The 27456-nt window shown below is 37.0% G+C and overlaps 1 protein-coding gene across 1 annotated transcript in view; it reads right to left on the bottom strand.

The window, feature by feature from the left end:
- Nucleotides 1–4528: 4528 nt before the first annotated feature.
- Nucleotides 4529–27456, bottom strand: part of CFAP95 (cilia and flagella associated protein 95) — a 72313-nt gene continuing 49385 nt past the window's right edge. The window contains exons 5-6 of the mRNA XM_081066900.1: nt 17648–17705; nt 4529–4846 (exon numbers count right to left, since the gene is read on the bottom strand). Of these exons, the coding sequence (XP_080923026.1) occupies nt 4658–4846; nt 17648–17705 (247 nt within the window). The 3' untranslated portion in view covers nt 4529–4657. The remainder of the gene's footprint in view (nt 4847–17647; nt 17706–27456) is intronic.

Below are 27456 nucleotides of genomic sequence, written 5' to 3'. Positions count from 1 at the left end.
GCCAACTCCCCATTTCTATTTTCTACACTACAAAGCCTGGGATTTGATTCGTACTCAAACTCAACCAGATTTGCTATGTCCCTACTATTAAGATACAGCCTCTGCCTTTACCATCCTAATCTCAGTCACCAAGAAATTTCCAATTTTGCCACTTTTCTATTACTCCTTCGCTTCCACCATACAATCTATAATTTCATATTTTGTTCCACTTCACCTTAGGTATAGGGTTATAATGCCTCCATGGATGAATGAAGTATTCCAGGTGAGAAATGCAACAAAATAATGAACTTAACCCCATCTAAAGAGGACCTCCCATAATACCCCTGATGATTGTTGCTGTATCAAAATGAGGCCTAGCTTTGCCAGATGTGACAATTTGTCAAGCACACAGAAATCTACATTTTTAAGTAAAAATGTCCTAATTTAGAAAATTTGATTTGATTTTTTTTAATTAATGAAAAAAGAACACACTGTGAAGACTAAATAAAACTTATCTGTGGGACAAATTTAACTAAAGAATCACCATGGTGATATTGCTGCTTAGGATCTGCCCAACCAATCCCCCATTCTCCTTATAGCAGTCTGCATTCTGTCACAGTGGACTCACACCAACAGTTCTGACATAACGATGCATAAAGGCCAAAAGGATAATACAAAACAAATGTGAATATATATACATATATACATATATACATAGATAGATAGATAGATAGATAGATAGATAGATAGATAGATAGATAGATAGAGAAGCTAATTTTATAAACACACAGAAATAGTGCTGCTTTGGTGTCTCAGGTGGAATCCTATTAGGTATACATGTGGACCCATGAGGAGGCAGTGTGGTCACTTCCTAAAGACATTCTGCAATGATCAAATCTGAGTTCCAGTTTTTCTTGTTTGAATGGTCTTTGATACTGGTGAGATGCAGTTATGTAAAGAAATCCAAATGAATACACAATACTTACATCTCAAAGATCTAGGTTTTAGACTAATGTGGTAGTGTTCACTGGGTCCAGTATATTCAGTTATTCACTCATGGATGGCAACTGAATACTTGGAACGAGGCAAACCCCTGCTGAAATCTTCATTTCAATGTACCATTTTACTTGACTAGTTTAAATACAATCTCTCTCATTACATTTTCCTTCTAACCAAACCAAAACTGATTTCTAAGTTGACCCCCTCGTGGCAAACCCAGCTCATTTATGCAAAATGAGATGTTAGTTATTGTGACAATATAGAATTCCTGCTAAAATAGGTGAATAGGTACCAGGCATTCTTCAAAGGTAATGATATCCATTAAGACTTTTTCCTTACAAAAAAAACACAAAAAAAACAAAAAACAAACAAATGGTAAGAAACTTGACATCCAGATTTACATACTTCAAACATCTGTCTACTCTAGGTATGTTAACGAGTGTTAGGAATGATTAATCTTGAAATTGTAGTCTGTGGAAGGGCAGGTAACCCTAGGTGGATACATATCCACTAAAATAGGTAATATATGAAGAATTAACATTATACACACACACACACACACACACACACACACACACACACACACACACACACAGGGTGCCAAAAAATGTATACACATTTTAAGAAAGGAAAACTATATTAAAATTGTAATACTCAATATATACCAATAACAAAAGATGAATACAAGTCATGTTTGACTTCCACAATTATAAGATGTAAGGGGCGGGTGCCTGTAAGGCACCATCACATAACTGAGAAGCATGAGATAGAGGAAGTTACTTGGGTAACACCCACATTCTGTAGGATGTGTCCGGATGGCTTAAGACTGCTAGCCTGCAGCAACCCTTCTTATGTTAATGCCCCTCCACCCAGCAAAAGAATGTATATAACCCCTGATTGAGCTGCAATAAAGAGAGACTTGATCAGAACTCCTGTCTTGTCTCCAGTCTTTGTGTCTCCCATTTTCCTCCCTTCTAGGTGCTTCGGGGTCCCTCGTGTAGTGTCTCGCGGGTCGGGACAATAAGAGGTGCTCAAAGTGGTGACCATAAGTGTCCAGACACTTTTTTTTTCAGTCCTTCATAGTATTCTTGGATGATCCTGTGGCATCCATAACTTACCCTCTTTCATTTCTGATTTTGTTTATTAGTTTCTTTTCTCCTTTTATTTTAGTGAGTCTAGGCACGGGTTTGTCAATTTTGTTAATCTTTTCAAAGAACCAGATCTATGTCACATTAATTTTTCTATTGTCTGTTCTCTATTTCATTTAGTTCTGCTCTGATTTTCATTATTTCCTTTCTTCAGCTGACCTTGGGTTTTATTTGTTCTTTTTCTAATTCTTTAAGGTATTACATGAGGTTATTTATCTGGGATTTTTCTTGTTTCTTGAGATAGGCCTGAAATGATATAAATTTCCTCTTAAAACTGCTTTCGCTGCATCCCCAAAATTTTGGTAGGATGTATTTTTATTATGTATTTTCACTTAGATCCAATCTGCTACTCTGTGCCTTTTTATTGGTGAGTTCAGTCCATTTACATTTAGGGTGATTATTAATATGTGAGGATTTCCTATCATTCTATCTTTGGTTTTCTGGTAAGACTGTGTTTCCATTGTTTCTTTTCCATTTTGTTGTTGTCTATTATTTCTGAGTGGTGGTATTCTATGATTTTTCCCTCTGTTTCTTCTTTGAGTGGTTATCATTAAGTTTATGTAAAAGAAAGTTTCATATTTAGAGTATTCCATTTTCTTCAGCATGCTTACTTTCTCCATTCCTATATTCCGGTTCAGGCCTTTACTCTCCCCTCTTTTATGTTGTGGTTGTCACAAATTATCCCTATTTATGCTGTCAACTCTACTACTTAAGTTGGCAATTTCATTCTTCATTTCTTTTATTGAGTTTTTAATCTCCAGAAATTCTTTTTAAAATTTCGATTTTTTTGGTAAAATGTTCATTTTGTTCTCTGATTGTGTTTCTGAGTTCATTAAACTGCCTGTCTGTTTTCTTGCATATTGTTGAGGTTTTCAAGAACTGCAGTCTTGAATTCTCTGTTATTTAAATCACATATTTCCAAGTCTTTAAGTTCATTTTCTGGCAACTTTTCATTTTCTTTCTGAGCTGTCTTGTTACCTTGCTTATTCATGGCAATTAATGATTTATTATTTCTCTTCCTAGACATCTACAGGAGTGGGTTCTGCAACAGGTTGATAGAAAGAGGTCTTCTTTTGTTTTCCAGTAGGTGTTGGTAGAATGTTTTATTTTCTCTCCAACTGCAGCCTTTTATTCTCTCTCACACTGTAGTGTTATATTTTCTCTGCACTATTCCGGCTTCCCAGACACTTCTGATTACAGTGAACTACTGCTTAAGCAACGTTGACCAAAGTGTCCATTTGTATACATTTTTTGGCACCTCCAGTATTTTATATATATATATATATATATATATATATATATATATATATATATATATATATATGTGTGTGTGTGTGTGTATATATATATATAATTAACATTATATATACATATACATATCTATAATATACATATTTATGTATATATAATATATATACATATATACATATATATTAGTGTGTATTTATAGACACAGTTTAAAGTAGCAAGAAATTATAGTAAAACTTTGCTGGTGAATGCTTACCTGGAATATCCACATTTTCTTCATTAATTATCATTTCTCCACTTACAAGGTTTATAGTTTTTGTTATATTTTGCTAGTCAAGAGTTGGAGGCAATCTAAATTAGCATTTATCATGAAATGCTACTTCATGAGTTTATTTTTTAAAGAAATATAATGAGAATAAACTTAGCCTAGGCTGACCAAATAATTAAACCCATTCTCAGAAGAAATAAGAGTTCCACTGCACCTCAGAGGTCAACTAGAATTTATTTATGTAACCCTGGCAACCTACTTAAACTTCTGTAGGTCTTGGCTCACCTGTAAAACTGAAGAATGAGTCAAAATAACTGCTAGGATTTCTTCTAAATCTAATACTAGATGATTGGATTTTTCCATCAAACCCCTAAAGTTTCACTAAGATTGTCTGCATCTCTGATATCCCATATACTTAAAAAGTGTTAACTTCAATAAGGAAAAACACTATGCTGAATAGATAATCCACAGTGCAGCTAGCCACCATAGATAAATCAAAATCTATAAATAGAAACTCCCCCAACAGACACACACACATACACACACATAAACATTCAACATTATTATAGTGCCAGTGTTACCCAAACTTCCACCATTAGAGTTTCATGTTAAATCTAAAAGCCACCTTTATTTTTATTCACTTAAAAGTGGAATTTAGTTAGTTTACTTTTTAAAATTAGCCATACCCTATGCAATCATAAGATTATGCTAGCTTTATGCATTTTTTCCTAATAAAAATTCAAATAAATACCGTCCATAAATAAAATAAAATAAAATAAATGTCACCAAGTACTTTGTACAATTGTGTTGTATGCCCTCAGTGGTACACACACTAAACTTTGGAAAATACCAGACTAGCTTACAAAAGGAAGGATATATACACTGGTCTTGAATATAAAATTTGGTTTTAAAGAAACCTACTATAGTAATATTTTCATTGCATTTATTAAGATAGAAAATCATCAACTGTTAAATCCCCTATTCTTTCATTAGTTAGAGAATCTGACTTCATACATTATTTTAAAAGTGGAACAATAGGACCATCAGTTAATGGGCAGAGTTTTTGTTTTACATAGGAATTAGCATAAATCCCACTCTCGTCATGCCAAGTGTTGATGCCAAATCTCTTGGAACCATTTAGATCTGTGAACTGAGAACGGCATTTTCTGTGGACTATTGAATAATCATCTTGACGAGGATAACCCTATGGGAGGAGGGGAGAAAGAAAAAATGATATTCAATGACTAAAATATGTAAAAAGGGGTGATTTCTAAAAAGTTGATCTTCAATGTGTTAATCTTATGATCAAATGTTAATTTTCAAACAATTGATTAATTTAACCTCTCAAAATTACAAATGCCTCAATGAAGAAAATGGCTATTAGATTTATAAGTACTTATAATTCTGAAAGAAGAAACTAGTTCATGGTTGTCTTATTTATAAAACTAAAAAGATAAATTATTATACATTTAAAGTTGTTCTAAACCATAAATATACAACATAAAGAACAACTTAAATTTTATGACCATCTACATAAGACCCAAACAATTACAATTTCCCTAACATTCAACACTTAAAAAAATAAATATGTTATAATAATTCCAAAGAATAATATTTTGGGTTACATATATGATAATTGCTATCAAGTCACACTTTCCAGTAAATGCCACGCTCAAAGTATTATTCCTGTAAGAAACTTACCTCACCATTACCCAGTATAACGTTGAAGGTATTTATCCTTAGAGCATATCATAAAAGCTTCTATTGTAATAAAACAAGACACTATCATCGACCATTTCCCAAAGGAAATATTGATTCTTTCAGATTACATTAAGGGTAATGGGGACAAGGAACATAAAGCTCTTGAGCTGATAATCTAATATCTGCCTTAAATTGGTACTAATTTTAAAGCAATATGACAATATTGAAATTAAGTCACCAAAAGCTATAAAGCAATGAAAGAACACCAAAATGTAGTTTAATCTTAAAAATAATTTTATTGAAAATAATTGAAAATTTTAACCATATGTTCAACCGTAACAATCATTATAGTGTCTTATTTATTCACTAAAAGTCTATTATGAGTTGGCCATGGTTGGTGAGTGCTTATGTCTTTAAATCCATAACAGGGCTCTGAAGTAGGAATTACTACTTCTACTTAACATATAAGAAACGAAGATTTGCTTAAAATCACAGAAGGAGAGAATTTAAAGACTACCAATATTAAGTGACTCAGCCAGGACTTCAAACTAACCAACTAACTATAAGACCCATTAATCCTCCAGGCACCACATGAAATTCTTAATAATTAAGAGATGAAAAGAAATATAAACAATAAAATCCTAAAGTTACATAATATCCATGTCACTCTCTATATAGTTTGGACTTTTGCTTTTCGTCATTGGTGTCTATTTCTGTGGGGTTTGTTTGTTTATTTGTTTGTTTGTGGTCAGACAAAGGCATTTTAAATGAGATCTGAGCATCACTGGCCCAAACTGCCTTCTCAGAGGGAGGCAGAATCTGCTCATTCCTACCCCAGCTGCAGTCAAACTGAAGAGAGCTTCTAATGCAAGGTCATTGTGTTCGTTTAGCATTTCCTAGGCAGAGAGGACAATTCATTTTGATGAGGTGAGTGACAAGATTAGATGTGATATTTTCGGAAAAGGACTCTGGCAATAGGAGGTACTAAAGACTAAAGGTGGAAAGGACTAAATTCAGGAATTGTGATTAGAATTGGATCTCAACAACTCAAATGTCATCAGCTAATGGATAGATAAACAAAATGTGGTCTATCCACACAATGAAATATTATTGGACAATAAAAGGAATAAAATACTGATAGGTGCTATAGCACAGATGGACCTTGAAAACATTATGCTAAGTGAAAGAAGCTAAACCAAAATACCATACATTGTATAATTCCTTATATGAAATGTCCAAAACAGGCAAGTCCATAGAGACAAAAAGCAGCTTTTTAGGGGATGGGAGTACGGAGAGGAAGGAGGAGTGATAATTGATGGGTGTGATGGCTAATTTTTTGTGTCAGCTTGACTGTATCATGGAGCACCCAGACACACACACACACACACACACACACACACACACACACACACTCACTCACACACCTTGCAATCCAACTCACAATCTTGAGCACTTCAGAATATCAATAACCAAACTAGGAAGAAGCAGACCATCGAGTTCTTCAAATGTATAGAAAAAACATCCTTTGCCAATAAGGCTTAAGCAAGAGTGAAAATGAAGAGTAGGAAGAAAAGGAAGAGTCTGTCTGGAGAATTGTTAGGAAGAAGAAAATAAGGGTAAAGAAAGCAGGACAGCAGAAACAACCAATGTGTTTCCCAATTTACCCATCCCTAGACTTTAATCAAGCAGAATTCCTTTGATCTGGGCAGAAAGAAGTGCATTAGATAAACGAGAATAATGGCAGAAAAGCATGGGGGTGGTCTCCTGGCCCCCATTCCTCATGAGAACGCTTGAAACAGACCACCTTTCAGGCTGCCCTTGCATTAGTCTGGGGCACATACCTAACTAAGCTGGTAGAGCAGCATGGTCAGGTAGAGGGAGGCTCTGAGAGTCATCTGAGCCACTTTTGGTATCTCCTGGCATAAACAAGAGCCAAATAGCTGCAAGTCTGCAGAGGGGATTCAGCTCTCAGCTGTAAAGCTGAACATCAGATCTGGGACTGAATGGGAGTCACAGAAGGTTTCTGTTGGGTCAACAATATCTACAAGAGTGGAAATGAGGCTGAGTCATCCCAAATATGCCATGAGGGCTCCGACCAAGCCCAGAGAGAAATAGAAAAAGACTGAGAGTTAGCAATGGCCAGCAAGGAAAAGAGCAACCAGGTGGGCTAGGGATATCATCCTGGAGACAAGAACAGGCAAAAAATCACACACACACACCCTATTCTTCCCTTCTGGCAGCAAGATGCTAAGTCGTACCCCTCTCTCCATTTACCTGGATGCCATCTTAGGGAGGGTTGCAGTTACTATTACTGCATGTTACTATTATCAATACATAACAGTGTAAAACAATAGCCATTTCCAGATTCTTTGGGTCAGGAATTTGGAAAGGGTACATCAAAGACAGCATCTCTTTGCTCCTCAATGTCGAGAGCCTCATCTAGGAAGAAGGGAAAGCCTGGGTGACTCGAGGGCTGGGGCTGGAACCTGTCATGTGGATTGGTGGCTGACATGGCTGTCTGCGGGACCGTGGCTGTGGCTGCTGACTGGAATACCTACACAGGTTCTCTCCACTTGCCTCTTTGGGCTTCCTCATGGCATGGTAACTGGGTTCTGAGAATAAGGATGGCACAAAGAGAACCAGGAGAAAGCCATATTGCTTTTTATCACCTGACTCAGAAGTCACATAGCATCACTTCCACCATAGTCATAGTTTGCCAGATTCTAGGGGAGGTCACACAGATTCTGCCTCTCTGTCAAAATCACACTGTAAGAGCATGTGGGGTGGCAGTAGATGTTGCAGCCATTTGGGGACAAAACAATCTGCCATAGGGAGAAAAGTAGGGTGTGTTGGGGTTCCCCAGGCCACTCCTAGGTTCAATGACTTGCTAGGAGGACTCACAAGACTCAACATATAGTTGTACTCATGGTTATGATTTATTACAGCAAATGGCTACGCAGCAAAATCAGTAAAGGGAAAAAAGGCACATGGGCTGAAGTTCAGAGGAAACCAGGTGCAAACTTCCAAGAGTTCTCCCCCAGGGAGTCACACAAGATGCACATAATTCCCTCAGCAATGAGTTGTGAAATGTTCTCTGCTGGAGATGCTCATTAGAAACATGGTGGTCAGGTTCTTCGGGGCGGGGGTGGGGGGGGGAGGGAGAGCTGGTCATACAGGCACCCACTGCCTTCAACATACCAAAATGCTAGACTTCCAGAAGAAAAGCCGGTGTTCAGCATAAACCATATTGTTTGCACAACTTGGGCACAATGAACCATTCTTACTAGGGAATCTTATCCTGAAAGGCAAGTTTCCAGATGCCCACTCTGGGCCAAGCTTGCAAGCAGGCTTTTTAACAGACCGTAGCCTCGATTCTGCTGCATTAGCTCTACCCTGCAAACAGGAGAGGAAGTGTTCCTCTGAGAAAGTACACTCTTTCAAGAGAGATTAAACCCTTCCTACCAGAACTATTTAAATTATGGAATCGGACTAAGCTTTAAATGGATTGAAAAGTTAGTGTTTTCCCCCTGGTGATAGGCTCAGAAAGAAGGCCCGTTACCAGACACATTTCTTCTGCATGTGTGAGTTGTAGACTGTTGCTATAGTTTCAACACTCTGACATAATTATTAAATGTTTGTTCAACATCAGTTGAGTGGAGGTGGGAAGAAGTGTTTAGAAATCGTGTATAGAAAAATATTTTTGAATTACCACATGTTGCTGTTGCTTTTGCTGTTCATGATTCTGGTGTTACACAGGGCCTGAGTTCTGACAAAGTTCACTTAAGATAGGACAATCTCTGCAAACTTTTTCTGAACCCTTCGGGTAGATGAGGGTAAGTGAAAGGATCTGTCTGAGGTGTGGAATGGGTGGGCCTCAGCACTCAATGGCTTATGCAGAGCCACACCAGAGAGACATTTCACAGGAAGAACTTAGAGGACTTACCTGGCTAACTGGGATAAAGAACCAAAGATGTTCCATAGCTTCAAACCTGGATGGCTAGGAGAGTTCTCACACCATGAGAAAGAATTAAAAAGACACGGAAGTTGGGGAGAACTTGTTTTAGGAGGAAATGATGAGTCACATTTTAGACATTTTCCATTAGCGATAACATCAGTATGAAATGTTTATTTAGCAGGTGGTGCTATGGGACAGATGACCTAGAGAGAGCTCAGTGTGCTAAGCACGGCACTGATCATTGGCTGGGAAAAATAGCTACAAAGAACATTATTGGAGCTGTGAATTATATTTGAATATGGACTGCGGATTACATAATTATATTGCTTCAATTTTCCTGAGGTTGAAAACTTTACCATGGCTATACATGAGTCCTCGTTCTTAGGAAATATATATTGAACTATTTAGAGGTCAAGGGATACAATATCTCCTACTCTCAAAAGGTAAACAATTGGTGACTCAGGGCAAAGATTATGTGGGAGCTCCTTGTGCTATTCTTGCAACTTTCCTGTAAGTTTGAAATTAGATAAAAACATGTTCTGCCAAAAAAAAAAAATGATGGCTGGGTAGCCATGGGAGTGGATGAATTCTCTTGAGATTGTGTATAACGAGAGAAGTAGGGTTCTGGGACTGAAATCCTGGGGACACGTATGGCTGGATCCATAAAGAAACAATAAAGGGCAAAGAGGGAAAGATACTCAGAGAGTGTTGCATGTCATAGATTCTGAAGGGAGAGGGAGATCAAAGAATGCTTGGTAGCCAACAACTACTCACTTCCAGAGAAGCAACATAGAGGGCAAGACCTGACAAAACACAACCAACAGTATGAATCAATCTCTCCTCATCATTGAATGTGCTGTTTCAAGGAAGGGTTGAAAAAGTCAAGTGAAACATCCTGATAGAAGATGGAAAAATAAAGAGTGTCAGGTAAAGGAGCACTGAGGGCAACAGGCTCTGCAGAAGCAGGAACCCCTAAAGATGCAGCAAGAGAATCATTACAGGGGAGGATCTGTCTTTAAGATCTTTCTTCTTCCTTTTCTTCTCTTTTTTCTTTTTAAACATATCATAGAAAGATAAGTTAGGATGTCACAGGAGGGTCCTCTTGGTGAACAGGGCCCCCAACTGATCTTCCTTCATTAGGAAGGACAAACAGAATCAGGTTTTACCACTTATATCAGTAAAATCTATCAATGTATCTTTAAGTTATGGCATCCTACTCTTAGATCCCCAACCCCTCCAACTCCATCCCCATCAGCCCTTGGGTATTATATCCTTACTCTAAGCACCATTATCTCCTGAAACATTTTATAGAATAAAATGACACTGGTATTTTTTAGTCAACCATATACCCAATCCTCACCCAGTTTTTCCCAATCTTCCAAGAGACTATTCCGTCGTTATTCTTATTTGATTTCATCCCTTTTCTTTAGGACCTTTTATTGTTATTTTTGATAGTTTTCTGTTTCAAGGTCATTTTCAGTTTTAGGCCTGCCTTCTGGAACATCGGTAACTCTGCCTAATTTAATGTTTTAAGATAATCTGACAGCATCGTTCAATTCTGTCATCAGACCATCAATAAAAATACATAATGGGTTATGTTTCCTGGCCAAATCAGTCACTGTGAACTAACCTTGTGTCCACCATTACAGAAAGCTATTAGCCACCTGGCATTCATACAGCAAAGACCATTCTACCCTAGCATGCCTCTAGAAGTATGCTCATTTGCAGAACTTCATTTACTCTTAAAAAGGTATTTTAGGCAGCAAGCTTATCAATGTGAATGTCACATTGGATGGAATGAAAGTCAACATACAAGTGGATTGCTGTGATATTTTGTTTCATTATTTTCAGTACACATCATGCATAAAATCCTTCAACACTTATATGCACTTGACTGAAGACCTGTCTTCCCCTATAAGGTTGTCTTCTAAGCACACATGCAGAGTGATGTGGGAGGAAAAGAACAATTCCCCTACCGCCAAATCTACTTTATCAACCCTGGGCAATGCAGGAAATAGGCATCTCAGACAGATCCCTTCATTCATTTCCTTCACTATTTAAAAATGATTTCATTTTTATTGGATATTTTTTCTCCTGATGATTGCATTACAAACATATGAGTAATTGGCAAAGATAGCTATAATAAATATATAACTAATTAGATGTAATTCTGTTACATATTTAAGAAACATTTACTATCCCTTTTTAGTTGATAATATTTTACAAAGGAAAAGTGCTTATAACAAGTACAGGTAAGCAACTAAAAAAAATAGTCATGGGAAGTGCAAGGAAATTTAGGTTATGGGTATAAATGAAACATTTATGTCGTTAATGAGTCCAGTCAACATAGTAAGGTTTCATCACAAAGAAAAATGGGCAGATTTACATGAACAAACATTTCACAAAATAAACTGATTTAATACCACACAAACTTTAGTAATGGCCAGCATCAAAAACATTAAACCTTAGCTATTGACTAATTTTTTCTTTTTAATGCACAAATTTTGATTGGTCCTACAATTTTAATCATATAAAAACAAATATTATTTTTTCTTATTCTTCAGTCTATATTATATGAGCATACTTGCTACTGTTTTATATTTGTAATGGTATGGTTAGGTATAAATTTGAGGCTTAGGGTTCTCAATTTAAAAAAAAGAATTTTGTTTTTATCCATTACAAAAGTCAAATATGTTTACTGTAGAAATTAAAGATAATCAAAAAGAATGAAATCTCCTATAATCCCAAGTTCCCTGAAGTAGAAGTGAGCTGTATGACTTAGTCCAGAAACAAAAAGATCATGGTTACTTAACTTCAGAAGGCAATATAAGATGAAAGCATAATTTCAGAAAAAAGAGGGTTCTTACTACTAAAAGGACACAATACTAAAAAATGCTTGAGAATCTGAGTTTTCTAAGAATAGAGACCCACAATTGCTCAATTGGTGATACACAAGATGAGAAGTTATAATATTTATTCCCTAATTTTCAAGTAGACTTAAATTAAATGTCTGCCACAGTCCTTAATCAAAAAGATCATTTGGACATAAATAAGTGACTATTAGGATGGGGCATGATAAATGAAAGAGAATCAAATAAAACAGTAGAATTTGGGAGTCAGAGGGCTCACAAATATCCTTCTGTTTATATCAGTGAAGGGGAGAGAGAGAGAGAGACTGAAGTGAGATTTTAAGTAATTGTTTCACATGAATGGAAAACTCAGGCAGGATTTCTATATTATAGGTGTTGAGGCAGAATTTCTTCTTCTCCAAGAAACCTCAAACTTTTCCTCTTAAGGCTACCATCCACTGATTGGACAATGCCCACTCATATTATTGAGGGTAATCAATAAGGCAAATCCTATTGCACCCCAATTAAGTGGGGAATTGTGGAAGCCTGCGTAAGTATATAAGCAATTGCCAATAGATCCTGAGGTTGAAGCTGAGCCTAGAAAATATGGTCCCTCGGTGCCAGCAGAATGCCATGAATTCAGAAGGAGAATTGTTTGCCTATCAGTTACAAAATCATACCTGTGGGCATATGTACAAGGTCTGCGCAAATAAATACAGCACACACTGAGATCTTTCAGGTATGAAGTTTAGGTTCAGGAAGGCCACCATCTCCTCCTGAACTCAGGTAATAGGAGGCTATTTCCGTGGTTAATCAGCAGCAGCATTTGGGAATACACTGACATTCATCAAAAGATACTAGGTACGACCACAAGACACTCCTTCTCCAATTTCACCCCATACCACTACCTCATTTGCAGAAGAGTCTAAAACTCATTTATTTCAGTTAGTAAGAGAAACGGGACATTTTGCTTAAAATGGGGTACAGAAGTTCAAAAGTACTTCACAGGAAAAGAATGAGTATTACATGCTTTAGTTTTTTGTAATAACACTTATTTGTGTATTGGTAATACTTTCCAGAGTGTTAACAATAACAGGATCACATAACATGACCATGAAATACAATAACATAGTCAAAAAGAGCCAAGGGGACAGTACAAAAGGAGGGAGGAAATATGGGTAAACTTTACCAAATGCCAATGAGAAGTATACTCTAAAAGTATAGTTCTTTAATAAGTTTTTCAATCCAAAAAGCAAACATAATCCAACGTGGATTATATAATGCCAATGCAGTTATAAAATGTATAGTTGTTTGTTTTTAGTGGAAAAAGGAGCCCATGAAGGCAAGAAATCATCATGCAGTCCTGGGTCCAGCGAGTCCAGGGAAGGGGCTGGAGCTGCTCAGGGGGCAGGGTTCTGAGGGATTCAAGACCACAGCTAATTTCTAACAGTAAGTAGACTTAAATTAATACAGAAATATCAGTATTTTAACAACACTATATCAATACCAGCACATAGAGGCCCGGTGGTAGGACAGGCCAATCCTGCTGTTACGGGGAATATTTCTTAAACAGATACAGCCTGTTTTCTTCCCTACTGTGAAATACTTTGTGGACCTCATGTGGTCAATTTGGAATGCATGCCAACTTTAAGACATAATTCTCTACTAAAAACTTCCTCAGCTTTCTATCCCTCAATGAACTAGGGTATGCAACACTTTTTTATTTAAAGGTAACTCATATGCCTGCAAAGATAGGTCAATAGGCAGCTCTAGTTAGGAAAACAAAATGGGGCTTCACGCTTGATGCTGACCAACCAGATGTACCCGAATATGGCTGGAAGGAGCCATTAACCTCTAAAGTGCTCCCCAAAGTTCAGTGAGGTCTTGGTCATCTGACTCGGTCTTTGGCCTCACCCTCTTTCTTGCTGTCCGGAGGCCCATATTTAGAAGCCAGCCGACACTTGGTGTCCCCATTTTCTCACTTTCTCAAGTCAATGGCTTTGATTCCATTGTAGAAACTCATCCGATGGCCACATCCTGGACTCTGTCATTCCCCAGAATTGTTCTACCTCTGAAGTCCCAATGAATTCCAGTACATCCCCTTTACTCATCACCTCCAATTCTTCTAGCTCTCTCATTCCTTCACTACTACCATGCTTGTTGCTCTTCTTTCTCAACATTTTCATTTCCTTCACCCTTCAACTTCCTGAGTTTGCTAGTCCCTGCATGAACTAATTCTTTTCCTTACTCATCTTGAGTGTGTTCAGTGGACTCTACCATTATTCTTGGCTTACTTGTCCCCTGTCCTAAAGACTGCAAATAGCCAGCTTTGGACAAGTTCTCTAATCTCCCTTCTCTGCAACTTTTCCTCTATTTTGGTTCTTTTGGAGAAAGATGGGGAAGCTTTTAAAAGCTTTCACTGAAATTGAGATGAGCCATAATAAACATCCAGTGTAGGAGGTGGAGTTCTGAAGAAGTAGCATGCAATTATCTTTCATTTCCCTCCTTGGAAATGATTTCACATCTTCCTAATACCCTATATTTCCTTATTTATGTCTAGAGCTATGGTGTGATAACTTGTACTCCCTTTAATCATCCTATAATGCTGTCCCACTTTATGCAAATATGAATCAAGCAAATATAAGAGACCATAATATAAAAATTAATAAAGTCTCAATGCACAAAATTTGAAATAATATGAATCCAAATATTTTAAGAATCATACTGAATTGTTTAATTGCAAAGATGGTAGACTGAGTGAATGGTGAACTATTTATGCTAAGGCCATGTAGTGAAGCATCTAGCAAGTAAAAAAATATTCTGCTTCATTTGTTAGTATGTTATGAAGTATATACACTTGTTTATATGCATGATAACTTCAGCCACTATTCTGCTGTTATTTAGCTATCCACTTATAATTCAAGATAATTTTTGTATCCTATAACAGTGTCATGCAAGCATTCATTAAATGGGGGTGCTAGAAAAAATTGCCAGGAACATGTCTCAAAATCAATTACATTGGTATGGAAGTTAGAAGTGAATGAACAAAACTCTAAATGAAGCCAAACAACTGCTGCCATGCATGGCATGCTGTGCTGTTAATGTGGAAACAAGCAATGGAGAAATAGTAGAAATAATGCTGAAAAATTAAAATCATAAATATACAACACAATGACTAAAGATTTATGCACTCTGAGAACACGTCTCACATTCTTTACATTTCTGTGTAGGGGGACATTAGTTCTTCAGATTGTTGTGAGGTTTTAATTATGTGTCTTCAACTTCCTTTTGTTTAGAGATGGAGCCAAATTCCATGTATATAGGAAATGGGCCTGAATTCATTTTTAAATAATAATTTGTTTCCTTGTGATTTTTCTGATTATAAACTATCATGCTAAAACCTGTAACGATGAAGAAAATCACCTACAATTTCACAATTCAATGACCAACACTACTAGCATTTTGACTGTTTCTTTAGTATTTTTCTCTACATTTTTACATAGTTTAGAGAAAATGTGTGTTCAATTTTATATCTTAATGTTTTTCTTAACCTTCAATGAAGATTTATTAAGACACTATTTATGGACGTTACAAAGGTTGCATATATCTTATCATATTATTTAATTAGTACTATTTCTAATAGAAAACATTAGGTACTTTCCAAGTTTTACCATTATAAATAATCCAGTGATGAGTATCTCTGTTATAAATTTTTTTTCCTAGTTTAAATTATTTTTCTTTGGGGAAATTTCTTAGAAGAATTATTAGATGAAATAGTATCTTGATACATACTGCCAAATTCCCTTCCAGAAAAATTAAAGCAAATAACAATTTGCCTGGCAACAGGTAAAAGAACACATCTTGAAGGGCTTTTTTTTTTCCACTCAGCAGGGCTGAGTGAAAAAGGTAAAGGGATTAAGAAATACAAATTGGTAGCTATAAAATAGTAACAGGGATGTCAAACACACCACAGGGAATATAGTCAATAATGCTGTAATAACTTTGCATGATGCCAGGTGGGTACCAGACTTATTGGGGGGTCACTCATAAATTATATAAATGTCTAACCACTATGCTATCCACCTGAAACTAACATAATGTTGAATGTATTTACAAATTAAAAATACATTCAATTTTAATTAATTACAAATTAAAAATAATATATAAAAGAAGAACTCATCTCACTCCATCTTCACCCCACTGAGTATTAAATTTGTAAATTTAATTTATAATTAATTTAGTTTTCCAGTCCTCTAAAATGGTAGTTATCCCTTTTATTTGAGATTTCTGTCCCAGTTATCTCTTGGATGTATACCAGAAAAAATAATGGCTACAAACAACAATTTATTATCTTCTTCTTGGAATCTCTCATGGGTTGCAGTCAGATGGCTGCTAGAGTTGGGGTCCAGGCTCAACTAGGCTGGATGTCCAAGATGGCTTCCTCACTTATAAGTCAAGTTCAGCAGTGTTTCTCTTCATGGCCTCTGGCTCTAGCACAATCACCTGGATTTCTTACATGGTGGTTCAGAGCTCCAAGAGTTGGAAGCAGTCTTGTTAAAAGCTAGGTCTAGACCTGGCACAAGGTCACTTTTGCCATAGTCTATTGATTAAATTGAGGACCTGATAGCCCAGATTCAAAAGGTGGAGAAACATTCAAATCTTGCTGGGAGAGTGGCCTGTGCAAACAGGAAGGTCTGCCATCTTTGGAAATAAACTACCATATCTTCTCTATTGATCTTTATTGATTTAGACTTTTCCTCATGAAAGTATTTTAAATCTTTGTTGCTACAGTAACTTGTATACTTTTTTTTATAGTTTACTCACCAGTTAGTGCTGATATGAAGGAAAGATACTCTTTGACATGCTTGTTTTGTATTTAACCACCTTACTTATTCATCCTAATTCCTTCTCAGTTTAATACCTTGGTTCTCTGAAGATAATCACACTATCTGAAAATAAAGATATTTTCTTCTCTTGTTCAATAATCAAATCTCTTATCTGTTGCACTGGTTAAGTCTTCCAGAATAAGACTAATAGGACACAGACTTGTTTTGTTTCTGTTGTTTAATTTTTTTAAGTAAAAGTATATTAAAGTTGTCAAATGGACATATTTTATGAACATACACATTTCCCAGAGCTAAATTAAGCCACTTGTACGTGTCAATACAATACAAATGAATAGAAAGTTAGATTCTTATTTCAGATCAACTGAATTCAGGGATGAGGATAATAAAACAAGGTGAGGGAGAAAATAACTAATATATTTCAGACACTGCAATATTTTCTTCCTGAAATCTATAAACAGCCAAAAATAAATCATAACCATAAAACATTACATTGACTCCCACAAAGAGCTACTATCGCTAAATAAATATAAAACATCATAAATTTCAGCAATTTGTCATTTCTTCCCAAACTTGACTCTTTAGTAGATAGAAGGAACCATTTTAAGTACATAAACAAGTATTAGAATATGGCTTTTCAGCCCTCTTATACTCACAAGTGGTTGATAATCATATGGTGGAGTGTAGTTCTCAGCATATGTTGTCAATGCATATCTAAGGAGGATGGATAAGTTGATGTTTGAGAAAAGGAATGACTCCAAGAAAGATATTTTACAATTTTAGCAGTATATATTTTACATGAAACAAAAACATTTTATGAAGGAGTGGCCCGAATAAACATTTTAAAGTCCACAACTGCCCCAGACCTTGTTTATAGTGCTAGCTACCACTGGCAGCGTGCCCTTCCCTCATTACTTCCAATTCAGCATCATCTCCTGCTCTCCTGTGCTAATGATATGCTACCAACCCCAAGTTCTTGAGCTCAGTCCCTTCCAGACATTTGCAGTTGTCTTTATCACCCACTTTCTGCCTCTCAAACCTTTTGGATCCCATGCCCCACGTCCTCTTCTAGACGACAACTGAAAAGATCATAGAAAACAACCAGGAAGACTGAGATAACAAGAGCTTCCCCAACCTCCATCCCATGAAACACACAGAAATGCAGCAGGAAATACATCCCCCCTTCCCCAAGTGTATAGGCACAGCCAAGCTCAAAAGGGAAACCCTGAGAGGCTAGAAAAGTATGCTCATTGGAATGGGAAGCCATGAGCTCCTGTCCCAAGCATAGGGACAGAAGACATGCTCTTGAGTAGGTTCACAGAAGGCAAAGAGGGAACTCCTACTACTCACAACCAGGAATCTGTAAAGACTGAATCTCCACATGAAAGAGACCAAAAACTAAAGGACAAACCTTCAGTAACCAGTCCAGGGAAATTTGCAAGTAAGTTTCTCTCTGTTTGGAACTCCGGGTGGGGGAAAAATTATTCTCCTAGGAAAAATTAAAGACCTACTTCTCTTCCTGGCAATATTATGGGACTAGATGGTCAAAGAAACTATCCTCAGAATTGCACACCTGAAAATATCAGATACAAGGAAATTGAAACATTTTAATGATGACTGAGCTTGTAGGAGTGCAAAAGAATTCAACAAGTAAAAAAATTCCAAAACAACAAGAAAGTCCAACTCAGAATGGTTATTGGATACAGTCACTAATATTTACCTGGTGGTGACCAACAATCCCTGACAGACTTTCAAGGTGTGGTTTCCAGAGTAGCAGCATTAGCCTCACCTGGGAACTTGTTAGAAGTGCAAATACAGTCATGTGCCTCGTAATGGAGTTTCAGTAATGATGGACCAAATATGCGACAGTGTCCCATTAGATTATAACGGAGCTGAAAAATTCCCATCACCCAGTGGTGTAGCAGTCGTCATAACATTGTAGCACAATGCATTACTCACATGCTTATGGGGAAGCTGATGGAAACAAACCTACTGCACTGCTGGCTATATAAAAGTAGAGCACGTACAATTACATACAGTGCATAATACTTGATAATGATAATAAATGACTACGTTAGTGCTTTGTCTGTAAGTCCATGCGCAATACTATTTATCACTATTTTAGAGTGTACTCTTTCCACCAAAAAAAAAAAAGTTTGCTGTATAAGAGTATGCTGTGTTAATGCTGACCACAGACTCACGTATCTCTCGTTTACGATGTCTCTTTATTGCATCATTTTCTCTTGTGCTTCATTTAACCTCAGCTGGTTTTGTACAGAAGATGGCTTGCACTCTAGGGTGATAGCCTAGGAGCAATAGGCTGTATCTACCATACAGCCTAGGGGTGTAATAGGCTGTGCCATCCAGGTTTGTATAAGCACACTCCACCATGTTTAAACACCAATGAAATAGCCTAATGATGCATTTGTCAGAGTGTATCCCTGTCATTAAGCAGCACATGACTGTACTTGGGACCCACCCCAGACCTCCCAAATTAAACACTCCCAGGGTGGGGCCCAGCAATCTGTGTTTTAAGAAGCCCTCTAGGTGATTTTGATGCACACTAAAGTTTGAGTACTGGCAATTAAAAAAAGAAATTAGAAGTATAACTTTCAACCCAGCAAATAGGATTTTGTTGCTGTTCTTGTTGTTGTTTTCACAATGACCAATCTAACAGAAAGCAGGAAAGGAGAATAAAAAGGAGAGTAAAATCATTTCTGCTCACCAAACAAATTAAAATCATAAAAATAAAATTAAATATATTTGCAATCACAAGGAAAGTAAAGGGGTTAAACCCAGCAGTGAAGACTTAAATTGAATATCAAATCTTATTATGTAGTCCAACTCTGTGCTTTTATACCTAAAATAAAATTATTTTCAAACGAAGGTAGAAAGTAGAAGAATATAAAAATATACATCCCACAAATATTAACCAAAAGCAAGTTAGTGTTTTTATATCATATGTAATTGACTTTGAGTCAAAAAGTATTAGTTATAAAGATTAGGAATAAGGAAGAAGTCACCAGGAAGATATAAAAATCCTAAGCCAATAAACCTAACAACACATAGAATTTTAAGGCAAAAAATGACAGAATTATAAAGATAAAATGACAATTCCACTTTCATAGAGGAAAATTGTAAAACATTCCCAGATCCTTTGGTTCTTAAATCCAAAATGCAACATACATCCTCCAAAACTATACAGTGCAACAGCAAAGCAAATAAAATCACACAATTAGCCCATGCATAGAGATTAATAGAGGCTAATGAAGACTACAAACTTCGGTTTACATGTAGTTTGGAGAACAAACAGTAGAGCCAGATCCGAAGCCCAGGCTGGAACAAAACTGTGTGGGGGTCACATGGCAGAAAGGAGAGAGTGGCAAGTCCCTAGTGGAGATGGAACACAGGGGACATGGACCCAGAAAGAGACCATCCTTCCCTGATGGGGAAAAACTGACAACCAGTCTGAGACTAGAGGATTTGAACACTGGCTTTCTAAGAAAGAGGCTTGGAAGTTAAGCAAGACCACAATGACAGTCTTCATAAGGCACTGCCTTTAGGGAAGTGGGGATAGGGGCAACTAAACAGTAAAGAAAAAAAATAGAAATCAAGCCCAGAATTTAAGGGTCCTAGAACCACTGCTTTTCTAAAAGGTGTCATTAATGAAATAAAGTCCATTTCACTTGTTCTAACTGAAGAGGGCACTCTTGAACTAATATACTGAGGAAACGCCAAACTTCTCATTCCCCCTCCATAGAATTACCTCATTGCTGCTAGTCCAGGACAATTCAACATACTTAAAATGTACAGAAAATATTACTTCTCATTCCTATGAGAAGGAAACAGTAAATAAGAACCAAAACTAAGCTGATGAAAATCCTCCCCAGAAACATTCCTAAACAGTCAGAGAAGACCTCTACCAGCATTTCTATTTAATGATGTACTGGAGATTTTAGCAAATGCAGTAAAACAAGAAAAAGAAGCATATGGATAATAACTGGAATGGAAGGAACAAAATTTTCATCTTCCAAGGATAAGACTGTCTACATTAAAATATCCAAACGTGATGAAATATATGGTGATGGAAGGAGAATTGACTCTGGGTGGTGAACACACAATGTGCGATATAGATGATGATTACAGAATTGTGCACCTGAAATCTATGTGACTTTACTAACAATTGTCACCCCAATAAACTAATTAGAAAACAAAATCAAAAGAATCTTGAAATCATAACAACAGGCAAGTTTCAAGAAGGTTGTTGGATACAAGATCAACATACAAAAATAATGTAGCCATATACCAGCAACAAGAAATTAGAAAGCATAATTAAAGTGTGCAAATTCCATTTATAATTGCAACAAAATCTCTAAGGCTCTTACATGAATACATGTAATAGAAGATTTATAAGACATTTATGGAGAAAATTATAACATTTGTTGAAGGACATAAAATAACTCCTTTGTTTATAAATGTACAACTCAATATATGCTATATATATGTATATATATATATACATATAATTTATAAAAAGTTTACAGTCTCACATTGTATATATATATGTCTTGATTAAGTTATAATTTAAAACTTCTATTGATCAAAAGACAGCATAAAGAGAGTTATAAGAGAAGCCATAAACTAGAAGAAGATATCCTAAAATTAATCAAAACAAGTTTAGTACCCAGAATTAAACATTCTTACAAATCAAGAAAAGATAAAATCCCATGGAAGAATGGACAAAGCCTATAAACAGTCAATTCACAGTAGAAAAAGATCAGATGGCTAATAAATATTTTAAGATAAATTCAGGCTTAAAATTTAGTCTTAAATTTAGTAATAGTGAAGTACAAAGTAAAACAACAATGAGGTACCATTTTATATCCATTAGATTGATAAAAATTAAAAATATATTTATAAGGATATGAAAGAATAGCTATATTCATACACTATTGGTGGCAATGTCTTGCAAAATTGAAGGTGCATATATTTAATACCCAGCAATTCTATTTCTGAGTATAAAGAAACCCTGGCACATATACCCAAGGAGACATGTATAAGGATACTTAATGCAATCTTTTGTGTAACAGTGAAAATTTGGAAGCTAATATCCATCAATAGGTAGATATGTTAGATGGCTATGTAAGTCATGATAAGTTATTTCTCTGAAAAATATAAAGCAAATTTGATAAAAATATCAATTTACATTAAAATAAGGTAATGAGTAGATTGATGGGTGTTTGAATTTGTGGTATTTATATGGAAATATTCAATAACCTTAAAATAGAAATAGTCCATAATCTTAAGATATTTAAGTGTTAATAGATGACAGTGAACTTGTTTCCCCACCTTATTCTCATCCAAAGTTATGACTCAAATGATACGGTAAGTCAAATATCAGTGTTGCTTTGTGCAGGCCAACCTTGCAAGGCAGCGTGGGGCGTCTTTCTACTCACTTAAAGCAGCAGAAACTCATTCCACCCATGTTCAGGCCCTTTACCTCTCTTTATTATCACCTTCTAGCAGAGAGTCTAATACAAGGTAAGCACTGAAAAATATTTATTGAATGATTAAAGCAAATTATAAAATAATTATAATTATAATGAAAAATAAAAATTAGATATAAAGAGATATCAATTGGAAAGAGAACTTAAAGGAAACAGAGGTAGAAATTAAAGTATTCAGTTATCTTTTTGAAAAGGCAAGGTGGCTCAACTAAATGGGAATTTTTACAAGGCTGAATGATGACCTTCCATCACTTACAAACTTTTTGTGATCACCCACCACCACCACCACGACCACCACCATTTTTAAATCTGAAGAACAGTTCAACAATCTTTAAGTGATATATTTAGTCAAATTTGAAATAAGATGGTCTTTTGAGAATAAAAATATAGAAAATCAACATAAATCTTCCTCTTAGATATCAGCTTAAGGCTGTAGCTGAATAAAGAACACAAGGAAAGAACAAGTCCATTTAGGAGAGAAATAGTCTTCAGAGAAACTCAAGAAAGCAAGAGGTGAGTAAGATAAGGAAGCCACTGGTTCTTGGCATTGTCCTGGGGAACAGATGTCCTGGCTCATAAATAGACCTCTCTGGTTCTGGGAACAGAGATGAAGTACCACGATGTCAGTGATCCCCTCTGACCTATGGCAGCCAACCCTGACTTGAATTCACTGCCTGGAAGCGCCAGAAGCAAGCCTATGCCTCTGGGCCCTGCTCACCACTCCATCCCTCCCCATAGCTGAGAGGTCCAAGTATCAGCCTCCAGCCCATGTCAGGGCTCTCCCGTGGGATCTCTGAAGAAAGACCAATGGGAAAAGGGCCAGTCACTCCCCTGTGAAGAGAACCATGGGATGTAACATCCCTAGTTGCAGAGGGAGCAAATGAAGACAACAGGAAGAGAATCCTGGGGATTTTCTTGTCCTGATCCCAGCAGTCTCTGAAAACCAACTCTTCCATGGAATTTCCCAGAGTTCCATAGGGTACTCCAGTAGTCTCTCAATAAACTCCCCTTTTGGCCCAAGGTAATTTTATCTGTGTTATTTGTCACCTAACAACCGAAAGAATCCTGACTATTACAATCAGGAAATCAGAGTCTCAGGCCAGTGACCATTGTGATCACATAACAAACTCCCCTCGCTTCGATTCCAAACACTCTGAACAACATTCGATTATAGTGACATCCTATGCTTTTTTTTAAAAAAACTGAGAGAGAATGCTCTTATTAGGCTGACGTGACTATTATGCTTGAACATTTTATTTCTCATTATAAATCAACTAATTAGAATTCTGGCTTTTCTTGTGAGTGTAATGAGCACCAAGTCAATCTGCATGAGTCAGACAAACTCTGAAGCACAGATGAAAGGGTTTTTCTGGAAATGTAAAACTGAAGACAAGATTCTGGTAAGTTCACCAGGGGTAACGCTTTTTGAACTATGCTAAGTTGGAAGGTGGACCCAGCACCACCCACAATTTGCCACACATGCCCTCTTCCACGTTTAAAGGTAGAGAACAACTAGAGATGTCTCTCATAAGATGAGAAAGGAAAAGTAGTCCAATACTGCAGTTATCATTAAAGTCAACATACTAGTCAAAATACCTACGCCTGCACTACCACCAGTGACATCCTGTGTGAATCTATGACAAGATGAGGCACCAAAGCCCACAGAATCACAATTTCTTAAATCTGGAAGAGTTTTAAACATAAACTCTTCTTTGCTGTTTTCTCTGGAGGAGGGGCAGATAGTTTCTCTCCCAGCTTCCTGGCAGCCAAAACAAGGGCCTGTGACATCTCAGCAAATCAGATCCCACCTCAAAGTCTGCATCTGGGTAAGTGACTTCAAGTAGCAGAGAGTTCATCTGGAATTAATCCCATCGCAGGCAGCAGAAGGAGGATTCGTTACTTCGGAGTGTAGCAACAGAGGGCTGTGCAGTCTACTTGACTCTGCGTGGTAGGAGGGAAGGGGGAGCTTACAACCACTCTGGGAAATTCTTAACAGCAACCATCATTTGTTTTAAATCTCATTGTGCTGTAATGAATATCCCCATCGCTCCCTCCTCCTTCTACCTACCGAATGAAGTCTCCCCCCACCATCCCCTGCACACACTCCAAATCTGGTAGTCCTTCCACAGCTGCTGAATGCCAGGCCTGTGTTTTAGAAATCAGCTCCTAAGAAACTAATGAACAAGAGGTAGAGAGGAAAGGTAAAATGCAGGACCATTTGAAGCTGCTCTTACTCCTAATCAAAGCCAAGCGCTTGCTAAATTACCTAGCACTTTGGAAGCAGTTCTCCCCTCAGACACACACATCTGGGAACCCCAAGATCCTAATCTCTGCTTTACCACTAGGTAATCTTGAGGCCTTGAGCAAGTCATTTAAACTCTCTGCATCTTAATTCCCCGCCATCGGTTTCTGTCCCATAAATATTTATAGAATAGATGGATGGATTTATTAATTAATGAGGAATTGTATTCCTTGATTATCTCGGTGCTTTGATTTCCTCTTCTATACAATTAAAAAATACCTATCCAAATGACTTTATATAATTGTTAGGAGGAAAGGGATAGCGGATAATGTATGTGAAAGTTCTTTGAAGGATATGGAGCATATGTACATTTTTGCATGAAGGAGAATGTACTACAGTGATTAAGGAACATGAGCTCTACAGTCAGACAGAACAGACAGGAGTTTAAGACCTAGCTCTGGCGCTTAGTAGGTAAGGCCTTTTGGAAAATTACCTCTCTGAGCCCCTTCTCAAAGGAGGTAATTGCAACAACTATCTCAAAGAATGAGAATACCATGAAATAAGGCACATAAAGCCCTTAACTCAGTGCCAGACACATAGGATGTGCCCATTAACACTTAGAAGAAAAATAGTATCAAACAATGGAAGGGCATAGTTTTTGTTTTTTTTTTTTTTTTGCTTTTTAATTTGATTATTCAAGCTGCAGAGAATGGATTATAAGGGAGAAGCCTGGAGGCAGAGGAACTCATTAGGATACTTATATTAGCAATTAGGTCTGGGTCAGTGACTTCTCTCTTGCTCCAGTCTCAAATATCCACTTATCGGTATTATCTGATATGCTCTTCCTCCCATCTTTACTGCCTCAATGAATGGCCCCAGTAACCGTAGTTGCTTGAGCCAGAGCCTAGGAATCAACCTTGAGTCTTCTTTCCTCTCACAATTCATCAGTCATCAAATAGATGTCTATTCCTCTCCCTTAATATGTCTGAAATCTGAACCCTTCCCTCCTTCCACACCAACATCAAAGGTCAGGTCCTTATTATGTCTGGCCTTGATTAATCTTCTGACTGCAGTGTCAGTTGTCTACCAATCTGTTTTCTGAGTTCTAAACACAAATCTGATCATTTCTACACCACACTTGAAAAGCTTCACTGTAGCCTGCTTGGTAAAGTCCAAACTCTTTAACATAGTTTTCAGGCCCTGCTTGTTTTGTCTCCAACATCTCTCTCCAATGTTAGCTGTTGCCACTGCAAAGTTGTACTCTGTGAACCAAGCATGCCCATCATAGGTCCCACTCCTCCCTGCCTTGGTAGGTCCTTTATCTTCTACCCAGGGTGCCCTTCTTTCCTGTTGATCTGGCCAACTCCAACTCACACTCCCTAACTCAGCTCAGGGCTCACTTCCATCTGAAAGCCTTTCCTCACCTTCCAAATCTGAGTTATGTCCTCCCCTTGCACCTTATGTTCACCCTAGAATGTTGTAGAGTGTAGGTTGGCACATTCAACACCTGTTTCAATCTCCCTTCTCCCTGTATTTCTCTCCTTTGTCTCTATATTCCTAGTATTTGATTGTTCTTAGTACATAGTAGGCACACATTAAATGCTTATGTTGAAGAATGAATGCAGATACATTGGACAAATGTAATTTCTTCAGGCTTAGTGAGTTTTGGAAGCCATTTGAAAGAACCATATAAGGTTTACATGTTAGGGTAATAATTTAACTCTGTAAGGACCACATATGGAATCAAATTAGATATGGAGAGCAGCAAGATTTCTGTAATTCTGATAAGTTCTTATTCCTATGAAACCACTATCGTGTCTCAGAGACTCATAGTATTATAATATCATCCACTGGGACCCAATGAAGACTTTATTTTAAGTAATTATAAATAGTGATATTTTTATGACAACCATATAAACTTTCAATAGTATTTTAAGAGAAATACTAGTAATACCAGTTCATCATTAATGTACATGGGATAAAAGGAAATGTGAGAATTAAATATAAATTCCACCACCATGACATTTTGAAAATCTCAACCATTCATTTGTTTTGTTAGCTCATCAGTCCCAAAAGTTTGAACTGCTTGCATCCCTGATGGATTAGCAATGACAAATAGGCAATTATATATAGGCCTGTCATATAGGCTAAATAATGGTAGAAATAGCCTATGATCACGGTCGTTAGAGATATGAAGATTGTTTCAATTACCTATTTCTGTGGCTTAGAAGTTAGTGGCTGAAAATAACCATCACTTTATTATCTCTGATTATATTGGGATCACTGGGTTCAGCTGGCTGGCTTTTTCGCTCATTTTGACATCAGTTAGAGCTACAGGTTTCCAGGTACTTGATTAAATTTGAATATCCAAGACAGCTCACACACATGGTTGGCACTTGTTTTGCCTGTGGTCGGGGAGCTCAGTTGGAGCTGTCAAAGTCAGTGCCTTGGTTCTCTTCCATGTGCCTTGGTCCCTCTCCATGTGTCTCGGGCTTCTCACGGCATGCCAGCTAGAGTCCAAGAACCAGAAAGTAGAGTCTACCAGTCCCATAAGTGGGTCCGCATTCAGAAGTCCCAGAACATCCCTTCTGCCACATTCGATTGACCAAAGCCAGTCACAAGACCAACCCAGTTTCAGAGGGCAGGCAAATAACCTCTGCCTCTTGCTGGGAGCTGTGGTATGCTTGTACAGAAAGGGAAGGAATTGTTGGAGGTC

Source organism: Rhinolophus hipposideros, assembly GCF_964194185.1.
Source record: "Rhinolophus hipposideros genome assembly, chromosome: 11".
Taxonomy (NCBI): domain Eukaryota; kingdom Metazoa; phylum Chordata; class Mammalia; order Chiroptera; family Rhinolophidae; genus Rhinolophus; species Rhinolophus hipposideros.
This window is presented reverse-complemented; position numbering and strand designations above follow the sequence as displayed.